Consider the following 2,933-nt stretch of genomic DNA (forward strand, 5'->3'; position numbering starts at 1 on the left):
GCGTGCAATTTACGTGAAATCTTTCACAGACTTTTATACTAGGCTGAGGAATATATTTCACATTGGCCTGTTATAGCGCCACCAACAGGTGGATTTTTGCAAAACACATTTTTGGAACAAAATGCCTCAAATCATCCAGCCATCCAAGGCATAAGAGGAAATGGCACCCTTTTCACATTGGCTTATTATAGCGCCACCATGAGGCCACAACATGACCTGCTGTGGTGGAGACCTGTGCCCCGAGGGGCACTTTTTCTAGTTTACATGTCGTTTTAAAGAGCAAATGTCTATTTTATGTAGTCTGGAACGTATCGTTTCTTTTGGCTGATATTTTGAATTGATCCCTGTCTGTAGCACCTCTCATTTATATAGTAAATAAATAATACTCATGCACCTTTGTTTTCATTCATCCCAAAAGATAATCATCATTTCAGAGAACAGATTAACATTTTCCACTTACTTTTATTGAAATTTTCATTGGAATTTTCACAAACTGATTATGACAATTATGAATAATCAAACTTTGACACTCATGAGGGCTCTTAAGAAATAACAGGCTTATTCTCTCAACTTTAACCCATACATGGTAAATGGTGCATTTATATAGCGCCTTTATCCAAGGCGCTTTACATAGATTGTGCATCAATTCACCCATTCACACACACATTCATACACTGATGGCGGCAGAAACCATGCAAGGCACTAGCCAGCGCATTGGGAGCAATTTGGGGTTCAGTGTCTTGCTCAAGGACACTTCGACACTAACTCTGGGGGAGCCCGGGTTCGAACAGGCAACCTTGCGGTTACCATCCAGCCACTCTACCCCTGAGCCACCGCCACCCACCAACATCCATAAAACCTGTTGATCCTGATGATGTCAATGGCGGACATGGAATTCCTCTGTCCGATCTGCACAGAAGGGTCTGGGATGGGAGTAATGGTCTCTGCTCCGTACACTCTACTGAAAGCATCCTTCGGATAATGCATGATAGAGCTGTAATCATAAGGGGTGCCCAGGTTGTTGGTGTTCCCTCTCTGGAAGTTGTAGGCATTGCCTGAGGGAATGTTCTCCCAGTTGATCCTCACGTGCTGATCTCTGTCGCTCCTGGTGTGTTCATGTTTGAAGCCCAGGGCGTGAAGGAGTTCATGCTGAATGATGCCATGGCTAACACAGCCATAAACGGACAGAGACACGTCCTGCTTTCCACCACTTCTACCCAGAGTAGACCAGCACCCGCTGAGACTCCCAATGTTGAGATAATCAGTCTGCCCAGTGTAAGGGACAAAGTGAATACAAGTGTTCATGTGGAAGCTTTCCATAGCTCCCACGATCGCAGCCTTTTCAGAAGCATAGAAGTAATTGCTGATGTGGTATGGCACCTCAACCATCCCATTGAAGGACTTTGGCCATTTGCAGGAGTTAGCATCAGAAAAGCACCTCATGGCGTTCCTCTTCCTTGGAACAGCAACATCTCCCTCCATTAATGTTTGGATAATGTCTTTGTTCACCTCTAGGATCCTCGAGGTAATGCCTGAATGTCTTGGCTCTTGTGTCGTGGTGGCTTCTGGACCGGGAGTCCCCTGGGTGGTGTTGAGTGCTGCAGAGAGACCCAGCACTACAGCCAGGACGGCAGAGAGGAAACTCAGACCCATGATGGTCCAAATGGTGTTCCTTCCTTGGATGAAGATGTTGTTCCTTCAAGTTGGAGATTGTGAAGCTGGAAGAGGATCCTTGGCTGGAGAGGTCAGTGACTAGAATGGTCTCAGTCTTGGGTTTTTATACAGTCCAAGAGGGCAGGGACCACCATTGTCCAAAGACTTAATGTCAACACACTGAAGACCAAACAAGCATTTTAAGGGAGGGATAATCTGTGACAACAACCTCACCCAGTGGTTTAAAATCTCTACATGGGTGTGGTCGGGACGACAGTTTTTGTTTCTACTGTAGTTTACTTAACCAGGAAGTCCCACTGAGAGATGCTGTTTACAGTAAGTTACATACAGTACTATAGAAAACAACGCTTCTCCTGCAAATAATTCTGTACATTTAAATTCACAAGTGAAACCATGATAGACAAGTAGTTCAGTAAGTACTATGCACAGTACAATCCTCACTGTTAATTTATTATGTGTTGCAGATTCAACTTTTCATAGATAGTTGCATTCATGCTAATGTGTATTTTCAGATTGTGAACCTTTTAAACCCATATTTTGGTCAACTTGACTTCTCTTTTTCTCCCTCTACCACAGCTCTCTAAAAATAGCCAATCTACAAGCTCACAGCACCCCACAGTGCGAGGCGTTGTGAGCTTGTTGATCTGCTATTTCCGGGCTAATGTTCCCCATCACACTAAGATTTGGCGGATCCCCTGTAGTAAGGAAACCCGACTCCGCCAGATGGGGGCGGTATTTATCACAGCACAGCCTCCAGTGAAGCCCAGATGGAAGTAGTTTGTGAAACGAGTGTGAAGCAAGCTCCTTCAATCTGGCAGAGTCAGGTTAGTATAAGGACCCGCTATAGGGAAAATAGTAAATACAGAGGTCCATCCTACTGTAGCATCTGATTCACAATCAGAGTACTTCATAATAATCATCATATCATATACTTTCGTATATCACATGAATGAACTTCCATAAGCACCACCCCCCCCCCCCCCCACACACACACACACGCTTTGTCATTTTGCATGCAGTGAACCAAATCACCTTGTTCACACAGTTCAAATATGACATGATACAAAGGCATAATCAACAATTAAATCCACGCTTTCAATTATTTCTATTCATCCACCGCATCTAATTAGAGTTAGCTCACACTACAGAGGCTGCACATCGTTTAAGGACATTTAAGGACACACGCGCTCTCTCTCTCTTGCGCACACACGCATGTACGCACGCACACACTCGCACACACACACACACACACACACACA

The 2,933-nt window shown here is 44.5% G+C and overlaps 1 protein-coding gene across 1 annotated transcript; it reads right to left on the reverse strand.

Moving 5' to 3' along the window:
- Positions 1–819: 819 nt before the first annotated feature.
- LOC306923259 (hatching enzyme 1.2-like) lies at positions 820–1,653 on the reverse strand (the record flags this gene model as incomplete). Its single annotated transcript, XM_079501292.1, has 1 exon — positions 820–1,653. The coding sequence occupies one exon, from the start codon at positions 1,651–1,653 to the stop codon at positions 820–822; it is 834 nt and encodes a 277-aa protein (XP_079357418.1).
- Between the last annotated feature and the right edge of the window lie 1,280 nt (positions 1,654–2,933).

This window comes from Electrona antarctica (assembly GCF_951216825.1).
Source record: "Electrona antarctica genome assembly, chromosome: 5".
In the NCBI taxonomy this organism is placed as follows: domain Eukaryota; kingdom Metazoa; phylum Chordata; class Actinopteri; order Myctophiformes; family Myctophidae; genus Electrona; species Electrona antarctica.